Source organism: Somniosus microcephalus, chromosome 3 (genome assembly GCF_052327205.1).
Source record: "Somniosus microcephalus isolate GS21.2 chromosome 3, FLI_Smic_1.0, whole genome shotgun sequence".
In the NCBI taxonomy this organism is placed as follows: domain Eukaryota; kingdom Metazoa; phylum Chordata; class Chondrichthyes; order Squaliformes; family Somniosidae; genus Somniosus; species Somniosus microcephalus.
Window position 1 is genome coordinate 341547104 of NC_140989.1, and position 19977 is coordinate 341567080.

Here is a 19977-nt window from a genome sequence, read left to right on the forward strand (position 1 = left end):
GATTTACAAGGATGATGCCAGAACTGAGAGCTTATACCCATCAGGAAAGATTGAACAGGCTGGCGCTCTTTACCCTAGAAAAGAGAAGACTGAGGGGTGACCTGATAGAGGTCGTTAAAATTATGACTCCAGGATGGTTTGTTGCCTCCCTGGTGCCAGGGTCAAGGATGTCACTGAACGGCTGCAGGGCATTCTGAAGGGGGAGGGTGAACAGTCAGAGGTCGTGGTTCACATTGGGACCAATGACATGGGTAGGAAGAGGGATGAGGTCCTGCAGCAAGAATTTAGGGAGCTAGGTAGCAGATTAAAGAGCAGGACCTCAAAGGTTGTAATCTCTGGATTACTCCCGGTGCCACGTGCTAGTGAATATAGGAATAGGAGGATAGAGCAGATGAATGTGTGGCTAAAGAGTTGGTGCAGGAGGGAGGGCTTTAGTTTCCTGGATCACTGGGCCTGCTTCTGGGGAAGGTGGGACTTGTACAAGTCGGACAGGTTGCACCTGAACCAGAGCGGGACAAATATCCTTGCGGGGAGGTTTGCTAGCACTGTTCGGTGGGGGTTTAAACTAAAATGGCAGGGGGTTGGGAACCTGAGCAGGGAGACAGAGGAAAGGGAAACAGGGATAAAAGCAAAAGATAGGAAGGAGAAAAACAAAAGTGGCAGTCAGAGAAATCAACGGTTTAAATCAAACGTGGCCACAGTAAATAACAATTCTAATAGGTCTAAGAGCGTTAAAAAAACAAGCCTGAAGGCTTTGTGTCTTAATGCGAGGAGCATTTGTAATAAGGTGGACGAATTGGCTGCGCAAATAGAGGTAAACAAATATGATTTGGTTGGGATTACGGAAACGTGGCTCAAGGATGGCCAAGACTGGGAACTCAACATCCAGGGGTATTCGATATTCAGGAAAGATAGGCAAAAAGGAAAGGGAGGTGGGGTAGCATTACTGGTTAAAGAAGGGATTAATACAATTATAATGAAGGATATTAGCTCTGATGATCTGAAATCTGTATGGGTAGAATTGAGAAATACGAAGGGGAAAAAAACATTCGTGGGAGTGGTATATAGACCTCCAAACAGTAAGGCGGAGGTTGGGGATGGCATTAAAAGGGAAATTAAAGAAGCGTGCAATAACGGCACAGCAGTCATCATGGGTGACTTTAATCTACATATAGATTGGGCCAACCAAATTAGTAACAATACTGTGGAGGAGGAATTCCTGGAGTGTTTACGGGGTGGTTTCCTGGACCAATATGTCGAGGAACCAACCAGAGATCAGGCCATCTTAGACTGGGTATTCTGTAACGAGAAAGGATTAATTAGCAATCTTGTTGTACGAGGCCCCTTGGGTCGGAGCGATCATAATATGATCGAATTCTTCATTAAGATGGAGAATGAAGTAGTTGACTCAGAGACTAGGGTCCTCAATTTAAATAAAGGAAACTACGATGGTCTGAGGAGCGAGTTGGGTAGGATTGATTGGGGAATGGCACTCAAAGGGTTGATGGTGGATAGACAATGGCAAACATTCAAAGACCGAATGGATGAGCTACAGAATTTGTTCATCCCAGTTTGGCATAAAAATAAAACGAAAAAGGTGACTCAACCGTGGCTAACAAGGGAAATTAGGGATAGCATAAGATCCAAGGAGAGGACATATAAATTGGCCAGAAAAAGCAATAATCCTGAGGATTGGGAGCAGTTTAGGATTCAACAAAGGAGGACAAAGGGATTAATTAAGAAAGGGAAAATAGAATATGAGAGTAAGCTTGCAGGGAACATAAAAACTGACTGTAAAAGCTTTTATAGATATGTGAAGAGAAAAAGATTGGTGAAGTCAAGCATAGGTCCCTTGCAGTCAGAATCAGGGGAATTTATCATGGGAAACAGAGAAATGGCAGACCAACTAAATTCATACTTTGGTTCTGTCTTTACAAAGGAGGACACAAATAACCTCCCAGAGATGCCGGGGAACATAGGGTCTGATGAAAGGGTGGAACTGAAAGAAATCAGTATCTGTAGGGAAATGGTGTTAGGAAAATTGATGGGACTGAAGGCCGATAAATCCCCAGGGCCTGATAATCTACATCCCAGGGTACTTAAGGAAGTGGCCCTAGAAATAGTAGATGCATTGCTGGCCATCTTCCAGAACTCGATAGACTCTGGAACAGTACCCATGGATTGGAGGGTAGCTAATGTTACCCCACTGTTCAAAAAAGGTGGTAGAGAAAAAGCGGGAAATTATAGACATCGGTAGTGGGGAAAATGCTCGAGTCTATTATAAAAGATGTAATAGCAGAGCACTTGGAAAGCAGTGACAGGATCGGACAAAGTCAACATGGATTTACAAAAGGTAAATCATGCTTGACTAATCTACTGGAATTTTTTGAGGATGTAACTGGTAAAATAGATAAGGGAGAACCAGTGGATGTGATGTATTTGGACTTTCAGAAGGCTTTTGATTTGGTCCCACATAAGAGATTAGCATGCAAAATTAAGGCACATGGGATTGGGGGCAAGGTATTGACTTGGATAGAGAACTGGTTGGCGGACAGAAAGCAAAGAGTTGGAATAAACATGTCATTTTCCGAGTGGCAGGCAGTGGCTAGTGGGGTACCGCAAGGATCGGTCCTAGGACCCCAGCTGTTCACAATATATATTAATGATCTGGACGAGGGAATTGGATGTAATATCTCCAAATTTGCAGACGACACAAAGCTGGGTGGGAGGGTATGCTGTGAGGAGGATGTCGTGAAACTCCAGTACAATTTGGACAGGTTGGGTGATTGGGCAGAAACATGGCAAATGCACTATAATGTGGATAAATGTGAGGTTATCCACTTTGGTGGCAAAAACAGGAAGGCAGATTATTATTTGAATGGCAATAGATTGGGAGAAGGGGAAGTGCAAAGAGACCTGGGTGTTCTTGTGCACCAGTCGCTGAAGGTAAGCATGCAGGTGCAGCAGGCGGTTAAGAAGGCAAATGGTATGTTGGCCTTCGTAGCAAGAGGGTTCGAGTACAGGAACAAGGATGTCTTGCCTACAGTTGTACAGGGCCTTGGTGAGACCGCACCTTGAGTATTGTGTGCAGTTTTGGTCGCCTTACCTGAGGAAGGACGTTCTTGCCATGGAGGGAGTGCAGCGAAGATTCACCAGGCTGATACCTGGGATGGCAGGAATGACCTATGAGGAGAGATTGTGTCGATTGGGCTTATACTCACTGGAGTTTAGAAGATTGAGAGGGGATCTCATCGAAACCTATAAAATTCTGTCAGGCCTGGACAGACTAGATGCTGGAAGGATGTTCCTGATGGCCGGGGAGTCCAGAACCAGGGGTCATAGTCTAAGGATAAGGGGTAAGCCATTTAGGACTGAAATGAGGAGGAATTTCTTTACCCAGAGAGTGGTGAACCTGTGGAATTCTCTGCCACAGAGGGTGGTGGAGGCCAGTTCATTAAATATATTCAAGAAAGAGTTGGATATATTTCTTAAGGCTAAAGGGATCAAGGGATATGGGGAGAAGGTAGGGACAGGGTACTGAATTTGGATGATCAGCCATGATCTCATTGAATGGCGGAGCAGGCTTGAAGGGCCGAATGGCCTACTCCTGCTCCTATCTTCTATGTTTCTATGTTTCTATGATAGGGTAGACGTAGAGCAGATATTTCCACTTGTGGGGGAAACCAAAATGAGGGACCAAAAACATAAGATAGTCACTAATAAATCCAATAAGGAATTCAGGAAAAACTTCTTTACCCAGAGAGTAATTGGAATGTAGAACTCGCTATCATAAGGAGTAGTTGAGGCGAATAGTATAGATGCATTTAAGAGGATGCTAGATAAGCACATGGGGGAAAAAGGAATAGGAGGTTATGCTGATGGGGTTAGATGATGAGGGGTGGGAGGAGGCTCGTGTGGAGCATAAACACTGGCACAGACCAGTTGGGCTGAATGGCCAGTTTCTGTGCTGAAAATTCTATGTCTATGTCTATGTCTATATCTTTGTCTATGACGTTGAAGAGACAATAGGAAATCTGTATTCAAAGTGGTAGAAGAGAACTGCCTTGGAAAAATAAGGAAGACACCAGACAAAGAAGAGACACATACTCGGTTAAATAATCATATAAGGGTTCACAGGTATGAAATGTATTTCTTGTACTTTAAAATGTTTTCATTAAAGTATAGTTAAGATGACACTACCTAAATTTAAAATATTATGTATAAAAATGTTAACGAAGTATCTTATTTTAATGTTCGAAATGAAGGAATTAATTATTTTTAAAAATGATCAAAATAAAATGGAAGAAATTGCTGCAATAGTTTTGTTCCTAAACTGTGTATTTATTCTATTACAGACTTGACTAAGGTCCAACTGTGAACTTTGGGAGGTAACATCACACCAAGGATCTGCCACAGGGGCACATTGTTTGAAACAGAAAAAGGAGACTTATGATAAATGTCAGTAGAGAATCAAGTAGAATACAGAAAGTGCAGAGGAGAACTGAAAAAGGACATAAGAGGGGCAGGGAGAGTGTACAGGAAAAGATTAGTGGGTAACATAAAAGAGAACACTAAAGCCTTTCATAAACATATAAATAGTAAAAGGATAATCAAAGTGTTGAGTCTGTGTGTCCCAGTTATGCTTATGATCAATCACTGGACACAGACAACAAGAATAACTTTTAACAGGTCTTTACTATTCGGAAGTCAGGGCTAAACTGCCCAGCAAATCCCTACACAACACTTATATACCGGTGTGGTCACCACCGGTATTACAGTATACAGCAGCCAAGAGAAAGTAGTATATCTCTTAAGGTAGTTCTCTTAAGGTGGAACAGGTTACATACACCACAATCCTCCCTTTTTAGCTTAACAGTTATATCCCCATTTAACATAACATAATAACATATATATATATACAACTTCATGCAAAACAGTTCAAAGATTCAGTCTCTGAGGAGGCCTCCTGATTCGAGTTGGATAACGCCTTTCAGGGGTCTCTGATTCTCGTTGCTGGGGTGACTCATCTAGTTGGTCTCTTATGGATTGGACATCATCATCAGGTACATTCACTTCTGAGGTAGATGCTTCAGGTTCACTAACTTCTTCCACGGTTGTCTCTGCCGTAACCATGGGTTCGACCCTTGTTCTCGATTCTACCAGTTGGTCAGCATGACGCCGTATTACATTTTCACCAATCTCTACCGTGTACATCAGGGGTCCTTGTCTGGCCCGAATTGTTCCAGATTGTCATTTCTTGTTTTTATAGTCCCGGGCTAACACTGGTTGTCCTATTTCAAAACTCCGAGTGGTCTTGTTATTTATATGCTGGAACTGTTTGTTTTCAACTTCCCTCCGCACATTTGGTTTTAACAAGTCCAACCTGGACCGCAACCTCCTGTTATAGAACATCATGGCAGGACTTTGGTTTGTCACTGCATGAGTGGCGTTTCGATATGCCAGTATGAATTTGTCCACCTTGTGTTGCAGTGGAATCTGATCTTCGCTCATGGCCTTTATTACTTTTTTGAACGTTTGTACAAATCTCTCGGCCAACCCGTTTGTAGCCGGATGATATGGGGCAGAGGTATAATGTTTCACCCCATTCTTCTTCATGAATTTCTGGAATTCTTCTGACACGAACTGCGGTCCGTTGTCTGAACATATTTGTTCTGGCAATCCATTTCTTGCAAATATCGTTCTTAGCACCGCGATCGTCTTTTCCGAGGTAGTGGTAGTCATCTTAATCACTTCTGGCCATTTAGAATGTGCGTCCACCGCAATTAAAAACATGGAGTCCATGAATGGACCAGCAAAGTCAATATGTACACGTTGCCATGGTGTTGAAGGCCATTCCCATGGATGCAGCGGTGCAATCGGAGGTGCATTTTGCACTTTTTGGCACCCTGAGCAGCTTTTCGTCAGATCCTCTATCTGTTGGTCGATACCCGGCCACCACACATAAGCCCTAGCAAGGTTTTTCATCTTGACTCCCCCCAGATGACCTTCATGCAGTTCCTTTAGAACTCTCTCTCTTAACTTAGGAGGAATAATCACCCTTGTTCCATACATCAATGTTCCTTGACAGACGGACAGCTGTTCTCGTCTTGCTGAGAATGCCGGTAACAGTGGATCACCATGTGCTGGCCATCCCTTCACTGTCACTTCGTAGACCCGGGACAGTGTCGGGTCGTTCCTGGTTTCTCTTTCAATACTTGCATTGGTGACTGGTAAACATTCGATGATGGTCGAGTGAAATAACTCAACAGGGTCAACCGTCGGTGCCTCCTCCTCTGTAGGTAGTGGCAGGCGCGACAGCCCATCAGCATTACCATGCTGCTTTGTACCTTTGAATTCAATCTGATATTGATGTGCCCCTAGGAAAAGGGACCATCTCTGGAGTCTCTGTGCTGTCATCACCGAAACACCCTTCTTAGGGTTAAAAATGGATACCAATGGCTGGTGGTCTGTCAGAAGCGTAAACTTTTGGCTCTGCAGGTAATGATTAAACTTCTTTACTCCCCACACAAGGCTGAGAGCCTCCCTATCGATCTGAGCATAGTTGCGCTCAGCGGAGGTCAATGATCTGGATGCGAACGCGACTGGCCTCTCCAGGCCATTTGGCAACTTGTGTGAGAGTACTGCCCCAATACCATATGGAGAAGCATCACAAGCCAAACGAATAGGCAGCGTTGGGTTGAAGTGAGCCAACACTTCCTCTGAGGTGATCAATGCCTTGCTTTTGCGAAAGGCCCTCTTACAGTCCTCGCTCCACTTCCATGGTACTCCCTTCTGCAAAAGAGCGTTCAGCGGGTGCAGCACCGTGGATAAATTTGGCAGAAATTTATGGTAATAGTTAATCAACCCTAGGAACGACCTCAACTGGGATACATTATCCGGAGCGGGAGCCTTCACAACAGCTTCGATCTTGTCAGGAGACTTATGAAGCCCCTCCTGGTCAATGACATGACCACAGTACGAGATCCGCTTCTGAAAGAACTCACATTTCTGGCGATTAACTCGAAGTCCATATTCTTTCAATCTGGTGAGCACCAGTTCCAAATTTGCAAGGTGTTCCTCGTCATCATCTCCTGTAATCAGAATATCGTCCAGGTAACATTGTGTGCCTGGAATTCCCTGTAATACCTGCTCCATGGCCCTCTGCCAAATTGCTGGAGCCGATGCCACTCCAAAAACCAGTCTATTATACCGGTACAAGCCTCTATGCGTGTTGATCGTGAGATACTGGCGTGACTCTTCCTCAACTTCCATCTGTAAGTACGCCTGCGCCAGGTCTATCTTGGTGAAGTGTTTCCCGCCAGACAACGAAGCGCAGATATCTCCAATCCGCGGAAGCGGATACTGCACCGTGTGAAGCACCGGATTAACAGTGATCTTGAAATCTCCACAGATGCGAACCTTCCCCGGTTCCCCCGGCTTGTTGCTCGATGAACGCTTCATGACGGGAACAATGGGCGTGGCCCACTCACTCCAGTCTACCTTAGACAGTACTCCTGAACGTTCTAGCCCTTCCAGCTCAGCTTCCACAGCAGGTCGTATCGCATAAGGTACCGGTCTGGCTTTGAAAAATTTCGGGTTTGCATGTTCTTCAACCTTGATGTTTGCCGTAATTCCTCTGTGTTCCCAGTCCCTGTTGGAACACCTCTTTAGCATCGTCCAATATTCTGGACAATCGTTTAGGTTTGACATCTTTTTTACCGGAATCTGCCGTTAGTGCTTTTAAGGAATGCCAGTCCATATTTATTTTCCTAATCCACTCCCGTCCCAGGAGTGGTGGACCTCCCTCAGGTAGCACATATAAGTCCATTCCTCGGCTTTCTTTGCCCTTGTGGACCACCTTTACCTCTATCTTCCCGATGGGGTATACTCTTTGCCCCGTGTATGTTTTCAATACAATCTCCGTATCCCGTAGGGGAATATGTGGGAATAACCTTTTGTAATCTTGCTTATTCATGACCGTCAATGCCGATCCAGTGTCCAATTCCATCTTCACTTGGACTCCTGCTATCTGAAGTGTGACCCAAATTGTTTGGAGGTCTGCTTCCTTACCAACATTGTGTACTCTTAGACTACCCAGTTCATTACTGCTGGAGTCTGAATCTGACTTCTGTTCGTTCGAACTGTTCTCTGTCACCTTGTGTACCTTTCTGTACTTTTCCTGCGGTGACTTTTTGTTGCTGGTCTTCTTTCCTGACCGGCATACTTTAGCTATGTGACCAAGCCTGCCACATTTTCTGCATTCCTGATTTTTGAACCAGCACTGGTTCTGATCGTGCGTTGTCTTTCCACAACGATAACATTTTACTGTACCCAAGACCATTTGATTGGTGCTGAGTTCCGGCGACCGTAGCTGCATTTCCGCCGTGCCTCTCACTGCGGCTTCATGCGATGCTGCAATAGTGACAGCTTTATCAAGCGTAAGATCATTCTCCTCAAGCAGTCGCTTTTGTGTTCCTTCTTTTAACAATCCACACACAAATTTATCTCTCAGCGCATCTGCTAGTCCTGTTCCAAACTGACAGTACTTTGATAGCTTACGCAGTTCAATTAAAAATTCAGCGTTGCTTTCGTCTTTCAGCTGCGTTCTTCTGTAAAATTTAAATCGTTCCGCCATCATCAGCGGCGTGGGGTTTAAATGATTTTTCAGGACAGTAACAATATTCGCGAAAGTCTGATCCGCCGGTTTATCTGGTGATAGAAGGTGCTTCAATAGCCCGTATGTCTTCGCACCCATTGAGCTTAATAAGGTTAGTGCTTTCTCATCATCTGGTACCTTATTTGCTTTACAATAAACTTCCATGCGTTCTACATACGTGGTCCAATCTTCGATATCGCTATCAAAGCTATTAATGTTCCCATGTTTAGGCATCCTTGCAAGTTTTTTAATTTTTCTTTTTCTCAAAATGGCGGCTTCTCGCGCTTGTCTTCTTCCCCCGCCTACTAAAATGGCGGCTTCCCGCGCTTGGCGGTCTTTCCCGCTCTCGTCTTCTTCCCCCGCCGACTACAATGGCGGATTACCGCGTTTGCCTTCTTCCCCCGCTGTCTGCAATGGTGATTGCCGTGCTGCTGCCGTTCTCGCCTCCCCAGCGGTTCTCAATTCCCCGACGCTGCTTTGCCTCACAGCCCCGCTTGCAGCCCGGTCCTTTACACCGGCTGCGTTTGAGTTCTCCGCGGCTCTCGTGCCTTAAGCTGCCCCAGTCGCCGCGCCTCTCGGCCTCGATTGCTGCCCGGCCCTTTTTACCGGCCGTGGTCGAGTTCTCCGCCCTTATTCCTCTGTTTTCCCTCCCCTACTCCACAGCCAACGCGGCCGACTTTCTGCTCGTGTCGCTGATCGGCTTACCCACCACCGTGGTAGAAGGGATGATCACTGCCTGTCGCTGATGGAGGGCTTCGTGGTCAGAATTTTTCTTTTTAACCCGGGTTCTCGATGCCTCCCGTGCGATGGTGCTCAGCAGGATGATGAGGGCGGATGCCTCTTCTCGACGCCCGTTCTGAGGACGAAGCTGCCTTGGATGTAAAACTGCCGCAGGGTAAGATCGGACTCGTCGCCACTGTTGAGTCTGTGTGTCCCAGTTATGCTTATGATCAATCACTGGACACAGACAACAAGAATAACTTTTAACAGGTCTTTACTATTCGGAGGTCAGGGCTGAACTGCCCAGCAAATCCCTACACAACACTTATATACCGGTGTGGTCACCACCGGTATTACAGTATACAGCAGCCAAGAGAAAGTAGTACATCTCTTAAGGTAGTTCTCTTAAGGTGGAACAGGTTACATACACCACACAAAGGAAATTCACAAATGAAGAGGATGCTGCCAATGTCGTATGTGACTAATACTGAGTCGAGAATCATACAGCACACAAGGAGCTCATTCGGCCCATTGTGCTTGTGCGGGCTCGTTGAAAGAGCTATCCAATTAGTCCCACGCCCCTGCACTTTCCCCATAGCCCTGCATTTTTTTTCCTTTTGAAGTATATATCCAATTCCCTTTTTAAAAGTACTATTGGATCAGCTTACACCACCATTTCAGTGCATTCCAGATCATAACAACTCACTGTGTAAAAAAAATTATCCTCATCTACCCTCTGGTTCTTTTGCCAATTACCTTAAATCTGTGTCCTCTGGATACTGACCCACCCACCAGTGGAAACAGTTTCTCTGTATTTACTCTATTAAAAACCCCACATTAACCCTACCTTCCTCTGACCACAGATGATGCCTGACCACAGATGATGCCTGACCTGCTGAGTATTTCCAGCATTTTCTGGAGATTGGTTGTCTTATCCCTCTGGATATACTGGTCTCTGGCGATAAGCTGTATCTCTTTTGAGCCAAAGAAGTGGGAGTTAATGCCATGGGATCCTTGCCCTGGCTATGCTCCTTGATGCCATTGGCCTTGTAAGTGCTCCACCCCTTACAAGACCAATCAGGTCCTCCAAGAGTTGGTGGGGACCCTGAATACCCATGTCCCTGACTTTTTCTAATGGGATTCCCCAAACTTCAGCCAGAGATGCAATGGCAGTACAGTAAAGTGAATTCGGAGTTGTACGGGCAGGATTTTCATTGGGCCGTGGAGGCAGGATTGGAGGCGTGTGGGGGGTTAAAATCCCGAAATCGGGGGACACAAACCCATCCCACCCCCAACCCATCTCCATGTCAGTTTCAAAGGAGGCGGGTACCCGCCCCACACTGGGACCTGGGACCCACCTCCCCGAGGCAGGAAGGGGATTAGTGCCAATTAACTGCCTGTTAACAGGTAGTTAACAGGCAGTTTTTAGCCTAATCCCTATTTTCATTGGTGAAATGTGGGATTCCTGACGGCTCCAAACCACGCCAAGTTAGCGAGGCGGGCCGTCAGGATGAAGGGCTTGGAGGGGTCGAGATGTCCGGTGTTCAGGTGAGTGATGGGTCCATGAGTGCAAAGGTAAGTGTGTTTGGTGTGTGTAAAGTGTTTAAAGAAGTTTTACTTACATTTACTTACCTTTACAGCCTTCCTTCCTTCAGGTCTCAGGAGTCCCTCATCTCACCGGCACAGAAAGCAGAATGGCCGCCAGCTGTCAAAAGTTCCAGCATTCAGTTTTCTGTTCTGGGGAGATCTCTAAATCATCCTGAGAGGAAGGAATTAACTTGGAGTACAGATTGTCAGTGTTTGACAACTTTAAACAGCTGTCGAACGCTGATATTTCATGTCAAAAGGTCTTGACAGATGAAATATCAATCTGTGATGTGACCTGTTGCCGGGTGGCCCTTAATTAGCCTGCTGAGCCCGCTGGGTGGGCTCAACAAGGTCAATCAAGTCAAAATCGCGTGGGTTGGCTACAACTCGATGGAGGCAGGACTACAACCCTGAAAGTTGTAGTCCCGCCTCCTACCTGCCTCCTCAATGAAAATCCAGCCCGTAATATCTGTCCACAATGGGCAACTGATTCAATGTGCTTACCACGTCTCTGTAAAATCAGTCTCCCTCCTAGTTTACTACATTAAATACGATAAATGGCCGGTTTATCTCCCTGTTTGTGGGACTTTGCTGTGTGCAGAATGGCTGCCGTGTTCACCCACAAAGTAACAGTGACTGCACCAAAGTAATTCATTGCATGTAAAGCACGTTGCAATGTCCTCATGACGTGTTGAATTTGCCTATAAATGTATATTTTTTTATATCAGGTCCACTATAAAGACTGGATTGATTTTTTTTCCTTCCGTGTTATCTGATTTTGTTTAGATTGAATTGTACATAGTAAGCACTTAAGAATTAAGTCGATTTCAAAAATTGCCTGTAATCCACGAAATGTGAGCCAAACATTAAAATTTCGCATCAAACTAATTTAGTTTTTATTAAGATCGGAAAGAAAGATTTGAATTGTTTAACAAGTGTTATCTTTTGCTATGTCTCGTGAAGTAAGGACTTATTTTATTAAAATGAAGTATCTGCCCTCTTCCTCTATTTTAGGTTTTCTACCTCAGTTCCTGGCCAGCCCCCTCTTTACAAGGGTTACCTTCCACTTGAAGTTGTTCCACCTTGTCATCTGAATTTGCAAATGTGAATTTTACTTGTGGAATACGACTAGACAGATTTCCAAAGATACTTTGCATTTTGTTGCAATACGTAGTGTAGAAGCGCTTTCATTTTGACTGTCTCTGCCACAATGGTTTTCAGTTCAGAGTTGGTGAAGTGGTCTTTTGTCATCTATTATTGGCCCAGAACTTGGTGTCGGGGGCTTGCTGCGCGTGCAAGCCCCCGATGTGCACTTACCCGGCGGGCCGACATCTGAAACCTGGCCCACAGTGGATTTCCTGTCAGTGGCCAGGTTCTGATGTCGGCGCGCTATGCTAACCTGACCCAGCGGCGTAGTTAGTGCGATGTGCCGGCTGGGATCAGGTGAGCACTGTTCAGCCAATCAGGGGAGGGGAAACTTCATTCATAAGTTTGAGAGTAAGAACTGTCAAACTCATGAGAAGTACTGCACCCCAAAACACTACTTAAACTTTAAATAAAATTTAAAAAAACACCCCAATCATTAAATTAAGTATAAATAAGTTTTAAAAAATAATTTAAACAATTTTTTTTTTTGAAAAAAATAAATTTTTAATAAAAAGGGTCTAAAACTAAACTTACCTTATTGTAGATTCTTTAAAATAATAAACCTGTGGGAAAAAAAAATCTAAATTGCACTAAAACACCACTTACCTGTAAAAATAAATACTTACGTGTGCTTTTTACAAGCGTAAAGACCGGAGGCCTTTACACATGCGCAAATCCCCCAAAACAGAGGAAATCCAAGACGCACGCGCTGCCCCCTACAGCGCACGCGCTAGCCTCTTCACCTCTTGGGTTAGAGGAGAGGAAATGCTGGTTTTCAGCGCATGCGCTGTGCATGCTGAAAAACGGCATTTCCTCCGGCCAGACGCGTGAGTACCCCTTCCGTACTCACGCGTTTGGGGAGGAATTACTGCCCCATTAACATTGCTACTGTTGTCAATTGAACTGTGTTATGTCTTGAAGACCATGAAGCAGACTCAACCTCCAAATTTTACCTCCTGATTTATTACCATGCATTACAATCTCACTTCTCCACTATTTATATGTAAATGATGAGATTGGAGGAGACACGTGTGCACTCGAACAATGTGCATGAAATTGGCAAATAGACTAATGGAAATGTTCTATGGTAAATATCAAACAAGCTCATAAGTTATACCATGCATTTGGTATTTATTAGAGCACGTGTAAAGAATCCATGAATATACGTTACTTCACTGTGTAAGGAACACAGATAGTTTAACACAAAAGCAAAATACTGCGGATGCTGAAAATCTGAAATAAAAACTGAAAATGCTGGACACACTCTGCAGGTCAGACAGAAACAAAGTTAACGGCGGAATTGTAACTGAGAGGTAGGGCGGGGGTGGGGGAAGGGGGGCAGCTAGAAAGCCATCGGAAAATCTGGGGGAGCAGGTTTCCCACAGGCCCTCTGAATTTAACGACAGGGCCTGATTAGCATTTCAAACCTCTGTTTCCCGCCCGCAGCCAGCCAGATGAAGAGGCTGGCTGACTGCAGGTGGGTAGGCCTGCAGCACTAGGCTGCGGAGAGGAGGGAGGGCGGGATCGGGGGGTGCGTTCGAAGCCAGAGGAGTATCCGGAGGGGCCGGGGTGGGGGGGGGGGTTTGGAGTGCTTAGGACTCAGGAGCCAGAGGAGAGGAGGGAGCCGGAGGAGCATCAGGGGCCGGAGGAGCATTGGTGGGGTTGGTGATCGGGACTCGGGAGCCAGAGGAGCATTGGGAGCCAGAGGACCCTTGGGGCTGTAAGGGGGAGGCCGGGAAGGTGATCGGGTGCCGGAGGGGAGATTGGAGGCCTCGGGAGGGAGAGGTTGGGGAGGGTGGGATTGAAGGCCTGAGGGGGTTCTCCAATTGCAAGGGGTGGGTGAGGCAAGGACACCGGATCCAGGAGGTAAGTGGAAAGGCCCTTACCTCCTGGACCCGGCAGTGCTCACCTTCCTTTAGCTGGCGGGTTCCCTGAGGCCTGAGAAACCCAACCAGCCAGAGTTAAATTTGAAATGGTGGATCACTATGATGCACGCCAGCCTCATTATAATATTTAAATAGGGGGGATCCCTTCCCAGTAGGAGCGGGTTAGCTGCCTGCGCCGCATCCCACCTCCGTTAAAACCGGAGGTGAGCAGGTTGGGGTCGGGATTCAGTTTTTTAACACTTTAACCTCCCACCCGACCCCAACCCTCCCGGTTTTTTGGGGTTAAAATTCCCCCAACGTTTCAGGTTGATGACCTTTCATCAAAAGTTCTGACGAAAGGTCATCGACCTGAAATATTAACTCTGTTTCTCTCTCCACAGATGCTGCCTGACCTGTGGAGTGTTTCCAGCATTTTCTGATTTTATTACATATATTTTAATGTTGTAAAAAGTGTACAGTTATTCCTCTATTTTGTTTTATTTCCAATCTGCACTACAATCTTCTTTTGCAAGGTATGTATAGTTGAACAAGTTCTCTTACCTCCATGGATAGGGAGGTAAAATAATCAACTTGTAACGGAATTTAGCCTATGGCCAAAGCGTGTTTAACTGAGCGATTAATCATTGTGATGTATAAAAAAGGTTTAACTTTGCATTTTTATTCTCATTGTACCTTTAGATGTATATCACATGTACTGTGAAGGCCAATGGGACAAGACTTGCAAAACCTCTCCTCTGTTTGGGCCTCATGTGTTTGGCATTTCTGACTGGAATAAACAGGGTAGCAGAATATCGAAACCACTGGTCAGATGTTGTAGCAGGATTCATCATAGGAACAGCTGTAGGAATATTTTTGGTAAGTGAATAATGTAACAATGAAAGCTCGTATCGGTCCTGTACATAAATTACAACATTGCTTTGCCAGAGGAAATCTTCTTCTTCTTAGGCAGTCCCTCGGAGCCGAGGATGACTTGCTTCCACATTAAAAATGAGTTTGCAGGTGACTGATGAGTCCAATGCAGGACCTACAGTCTCTGTCACAGGTGGGGCAGACGGTGGTTGAAGGGGCGGGTGGGTGGGGTGCTTGGGTTGATGTGCGCTCCTTCCGTTGTTTGTGCTTGGCTTCCGCTTGCTCCCGGTGAAGAGACTCGAGGTGTTCGGTGCCTTCCCGGATGCTTCTCCTCCACCTTGTGCGGTCTTGGGCCAGGGATTCCCAGGTGTCGGTGGGAATGTTACACTTTTTCAAGGAGGCTTTGAGGATGTCCTTGAAGCATTTCCTCTGCCCACCTGGGGCTCTCTTGCCATGCCGGAGCTCCGAGTAGAACGCTTGTTTTGGGAATCTCGTATCGGGCATGCGGACCTATCCATCGGAGCTGATTGAGCGTGGTCAAAGCTTCGATGCTGGGGATGTTGGCCTGAGCAAGAACACTGACGTTGGTGCGCCTATCCTGCCAATGGATTTGCAGGATCTTGCAGAGGCAGCATTGGTGGTACCTCTCCAGTGCTTTGAGGTGCCTGTTGTACATGGTCCATGTCTCTGAGGCATACAGCAGGGCGGGTATCACTGCTGCTCTGTAGATCATGAGCTTAGTGCCGGGTTTGAGGTCCTGGCCTTCAAACACTCTCAGAGGAAATAATCAGTGTTTCACATCCATTATTTAAGGCTTCATCTGTTGTGTTGTGTGTTCTGCACTTTCCATTTACTATTAGAGAATCAGAGAATCAAGAGGTTTAAATCCGGTTCATCAGTACGAGCAGTAAACAATTTGCTAGGAATTCAGCTCCGTAACGCCTGACTTTTTGGTGCTATGGGTGCTGTTTTGCGACGAAAATGGTGTCAGTGCCGTGCGCGCACACTTCTGGCACATGCCATGCCAGATTCCATCTTGGTGAGGGTGGTAGGGTGGGCGTTAGGAGGGTACGCCGGAAGTATGTTGAGTAGGCAGATGGTGATGTCGCCAGCGCTGCCACTTTTGTTCTCAATGCCGGAGCTAATGTCCTATATTGACCTCGCACAGCTGAACATGTGTTCAGCAGCAGCAAGTATACCCCCACCAGCGATATTTAAAGGGATCATCAACCACTTGAAGGTTAGTTGCTGATTAATTTCTACTGGCTCAGTGTAAGTTTGTGGTAGTGTTTGGAGCTTTCTGGAATTGTTTATTGTTAATGAGGTGACCGGGAGTGGTGCTGCAAGTGGAGAAGGCCTTGCTTCTGAATTCAAGGGTTCTGGTCAATCCACTTGCTCCCAGTCATGGGTGCTGTAGTTGCTATCCCCCTTGGCTTGCAGCATGACAGGGAGATGGAGCAGAGGCAGTGAAGAAGAGGACAAGCCGCTCGCAGAGGGAGGAGGGGGAGAAGGGCTCTCAACAGGAGGCCTTACCCACCTAGGGTCATCCGAGAGCAATTCTCTGACCTCAACCTGAGCCAGGAGTAGTGTGTGAGGCGTCTACACTTTACGAAGGAGGTGCTCACAGAATTCTGCCACCTCTTGCAACCAGACCTGCAGCCTCGCACCAGGGCAAGGACAGCGCTGCCAGTGACTGTGAAGGTGACCGTGGCCCTGAATTTCCTCATGTCAGGATCCTTCCAGGCTGGAACAGGCGAAGTTGCCGTCCACTCCTGTATAAGAGAGGTGACAGATGGTCTCTCTGACCAGAGAGAAGCAGGCAGAGCGTGCATGTGGCCTTGCCAGGATAGCGGGCTTCCCCATGGTGCAGGGCGCCATCGACTGCACGCACATGGCTTTGCGGGCGCCATACCTAAATGTTGAGATGTCCCGCAACCGCAAACGTTACCACTCGCTGAATGTGGAGTTGGTGTGCGACCATGCTGAGCACATCATGATAGTGAATGCCCAGTATCCTGGCAACCGTCATGATGCTTTTCTTCTGTGCCAGTCCACTATTCCCTCAGTCTTTTGAGCCGCCATGCCAAACTAAAGGGTGGCTACAAGGGCTATTCGCTGACCACCTGACTCATGACTCCGCTCCGCGACCCAACCACACATGGGCAGCATGAGTACAATGAGAGCTAGGCTGCCACATGGAATCTGATAGGGCGGACCATTGGTGTCCTTAAAGAACACGTCCTCTGCCTGGACCACTCTGGAGGAGCCCTGCAGTACTCACCAGTGTGCGTCTCAAAATTCGTCATGGTCTGCTGCATGCTCCACAACCTCGCCATCATGAGGGCACAGCCCTTGCCACCAATACATGGCGACCAGCTGAGGAGGAGGAGGAAGAGGAAGAGGAAGAGGAGGAGGAAGAGAAGGATGGGGCAGCCTTCGGAAGGAAGGTGATGGGCATGCACACAGAAATGCTTGGTGCAATGGCAGGCCTGCCAGAGAGCCGCGTGTCAGTGTCAAGAAGCATGGAGGAGTCCGGCTCCAACATTGCACGGGGCTTTGCATGGAGCTTGGAGGCCATGATTTCCAGGACAGAAGTGATGGGCAAATACATTAGAGCACTTGTGGACCCAACCATGATGCTGGGTGTGATGGGCGATGTCGCGGCTTCCATTTCAGCACAAGCGGAAGTGACCCGACGTTTGAGAGCTGCACTGGAAGCTCAGATAGCTCTCATGCAGTCTCAGCTTGCTGCCACGCAAGTTCAGGCTGATGTCATCATGGCTGGGTTTATGAGTGAGGAAAGGGGTTTGCAGTCCAGCAATCTCTGCTCCAACAATTGGCTTGGAATGCTGAGGCGCTGCCCCGGGGGAGTGGCAGTAGCTCCGAGGAGCAAGAACCTGCTGTCCTCTCTCAGGATGACAGCATTCGTACTCCTACCACTCCCACTCTGCCAGTGCCCTTGCTGCTGCCTGTCAGCCAGCCAGCCCAGACTGCTGTCGCTCATGCCAAGTTCATGCAGTCTACAGCCGGGCCTTCTAGACCCAGCTGCTTGAAGTCGTCCTCCAAGGCCATCTGCAGTCTCCCCCATTGAAAGTAAGCAGCCTTCTACCAGCCATTGCTGCAGCCACTGGAGTAGCACTGCACAGGAGCACTAGAATGGGCAAAGAGCATGAAAGACAGACACTAAGGGAATGCAGAAGGGTGATTAGGTGACTTTGTTATGTAGTATTGGATTGATTCATTTATAAGTTATATTTGGAATGTTTGTTTTGTGGTGGCTTTCATTTCAGCTTTGTGCCCAGGAGGACGCTGTGATGTTCCGTGACAGAGAGATGTTAAGGTGGGGAAGTGTTGAGCAACGGGGTTCTGGGGTTTCATTCAGGGGAATCAGAGTCTGAAGAGGCGCTCACAGACAGCCGTCCAGATCGGGGATCTGCTGCCTGCCTCCTCCCTTCCTCCTCCTCCTCTTCCGCCTCCGCCTCCTCTTCCTCCTCCTCCTCCTCCTCTTCCACCTCCTCCTCCTCCTCTTCCTCTTCCTTCTGAGGTGGTCGCAGAATCCATGGTGGCAAGGGCTGTGTCCTCATGATGACCAACCTGTGGAAGATGCAGCAGACCACCATGAAATAGGACACCCGCTCCAGCGAGTACTGGAGGGCTCCTCCCGAGCGGTCAAGGCAGCAGAACCGTTGCTTTAGCACCCCGATGGTCTGCTTGATGAGGTTCCCCGTGGCAGCATGGCTGTCATTATATGATTGCTGGCCACGAGTAGTGGGGTTGCGGAGGGGAGTTATCAGCCAGGTGTAGAGCGGACACCCCTTGTCTCCGAGCAGCCACCCTCGGGTTCGACATGGTGGTTGGAAGATTGCTGGCACACCGGGCTGGTGCAGGATGAAGGCATCATGACTGCTGCCAGGATACCGAGCATTCACCATCATGATGTGCTGGGCGTGGTCACACACCAACAGCACATTAAATGAGTGCTAGCCTTTTCAGTTGTGGTACATCTCAGGATTGGTATGCGGCGCCTGCAAAACCAAGTGCGTGCAGTCGATGGCGCCCTGCACCATGGGGAAGCCCAATATCCTGGCAAAGCCACATGCGTGCTCCTCCTGCTTCTCTCTGTTCGGAGAGAAGACAATGAAGTCCCTTCTCCTGGAGTCCAGAGCCTCTGTGACCTGCCGGATGCAGCGATGGACGGTGAACTGGGAGATGTTAGCCATGTCGTCTGCTCCAGACTGGAAGGATCCGTTGGCGAAAAAAATGAGGGCCAATGGCAGCGCTGTCGCCACCCTGTTTTGAGGCTACAGGTCTTGTTTCAAGAGGTGGCAGAGTTCTCTGACCACCACCTTGATGAAGGGAAGCCTCACCTCACAATATACTGCTCCTGGCTTAAGTGCATGTAGGAGAGGTGCCCTCGGAAGGCCCTAAATGGGTAAGGCCTCCTGCTGAGAACCCTCCTGCCCCCACTCCTCCTCCCCCTGCGAGCAGCTTGTCTTCTCCTTTGCTGCCTCTGCTCCATCTCCCTGTCATGCTGCAGCACGAGGGGGGCTGCAGATTGAGCCCCCAGGACTGGGAGCAAGTGGTCTGAGCAGAACCCTTGAAGTCAGAAGCAAGGCGTTCTCCACTTGCAGCGACACTCCCTGTCACCTCACCAACTTTAAATAACTGTAGAAAGCTCCAAACAGTTGCACAAACTTACAGAGCCAGTAGAAATCAAAAAGCAAGTCACGTGCATGATCCTTTTAATACCACTAGTGGGGGGGTCCCTCGTGCAGCTGAACGCATGTTTAGCTGTGCGACTTTGGAGAGGGTGTGCAGCCGAGCGGCAACATCCACAATAGCAGGTCGTGCGTCAAATTAGCGTTGCACGCTGATTGACTCCACGATCTGCCTCATTAGCATTCTTCCAGCAAACGCAGGCAACGGCCGCGATACCGACCTGCCCAAACTGACGGCTGCCGTGGCCCGCACTGGACGTGGGTGGAAGCGAGGTGGCCGCCATTTTTTGCCAAAACCGGCCTCGGCATCTGGCGTTAAGGTACCGAATTTCGCGGCAATGATCTTTTATGTGGAAAAAACAAGAACATTACAGATCTTTGCTCCTTTAAGGGAGATGTAAGCTTTGGATTCGAG

At 47.6% G+C, this 19977-nt stretch overlaps 1 protein-coding gene across 2 annotated transcripts in view; it reads left to right on the forward strand.

Annotated features, from left to right (window-relative positions):
* LOC147122288 (phospholipid phosphatase-related protein type 5-like) overlaps positions 1-19977 on the forward strand; it is a 187031-nt gene that overhangs the window by 129615 nt on the left and 37439 nt on the right. For both annotated transcript variants that reach the window (XM_085983263.1, XM_085983262.1), the window contains exon 4: positions 14674-14850. In XM_085983263.1, coding sequence (XP_085839389.1) covers positions 14674-14850 — 177 coding nt within the window. The remainder of the gene's footprint in view (positions 1-14673; positions 14851-19977) is intronic.